Source organism: Eimeria mitis, genomic scaffold, assembly GCF_000499745.2.
Source record: "Eimeria mitis Houghton genomic scaffold, Emh_scaff1012, whole genome shotgun sequence".
NCBI classification, from domain to species: domain Eukaryota; phylum Apicomplexa; class Conoidasida; order Eucoccidiorida; family Eimeriidae; genus Eimeria; species Eimeria mitis.
The window spans coordinates 11,843-12,365 of record NW_013567076.1 but is presented as its reverse complement, the minus strand read 5'-3'; the positions used below and the strand labels follow the sequence as shown (position 1 = coordinate 12,365).

Sequence of the window (523 nt, the reverse complement as noted above, 5' to 3'; positions counted from 1 at the left end):
CGTGCTGCTCTGCATGCAGCTCTTGCTGCTGCTGCTGCTGCTGCTGCTGCTAGGGGCCTCAGAGCTCGCGAGGTGTACATACACCCCGCCGGAGAGCCTTGCTGCAGCAGCAGCAGCAGCAGCAGCAGCAGCAAAGAGTTGCTGCTAAACCCAAACCCATCTCATCTAGACACCTGCTGCAGCCTCGATACCTTCACGCCCATTGACAGCAGCAGCAGCAGCAGCAGCAGCAGCAGCAACAGCAGCAGCAGCAGCAGCAGCAGCAGCGTGACGATGGAGAGTCTGGTGGTATCAGTCTTAGCGAACGCACTGCTGCGGCAGCCACAGCAGCACCATCACCATCACCAGCAGCAGCAGCAGCACCATCACCAGCAGCAGCACCAGCAGCACCAGCAGCAGGAGCAGCACCATCACCATCACCAGCAGCAGCAGCAGCAGCAGGAGCACCATCACCAGCAGCAGCAGCAGCAGCACCATCACCATCAGCAGCAGGAGCAGCAGCAGGAGCAGCAGCAGCACCATC

The 523-nt window shown here is 61.2% G+C and overlaps 1 protein-coding gene across 1 annotated transcript in view; it reads left to right on the top strand.

Annotated features, from left to right (window-relative positions):
- Nucleotides 1–523, top strand: part of EMH_0027450 (uncharacterized protein) — a gene marked incomplete at both ends in the record, with an annotated part of 4,161 nt that overhangs the window by 2,480 nt on the left and 1,158 nt on the right. Inside the window, one exon of the mRNA XM_013494033.1 lies at nt 20–523. Within this exon, the coding sequence (XP_013349487.1) occupies nt 20–523 (504 nt within the window). The remainder of the gene's footprint in view (nt 1–19) is intronic.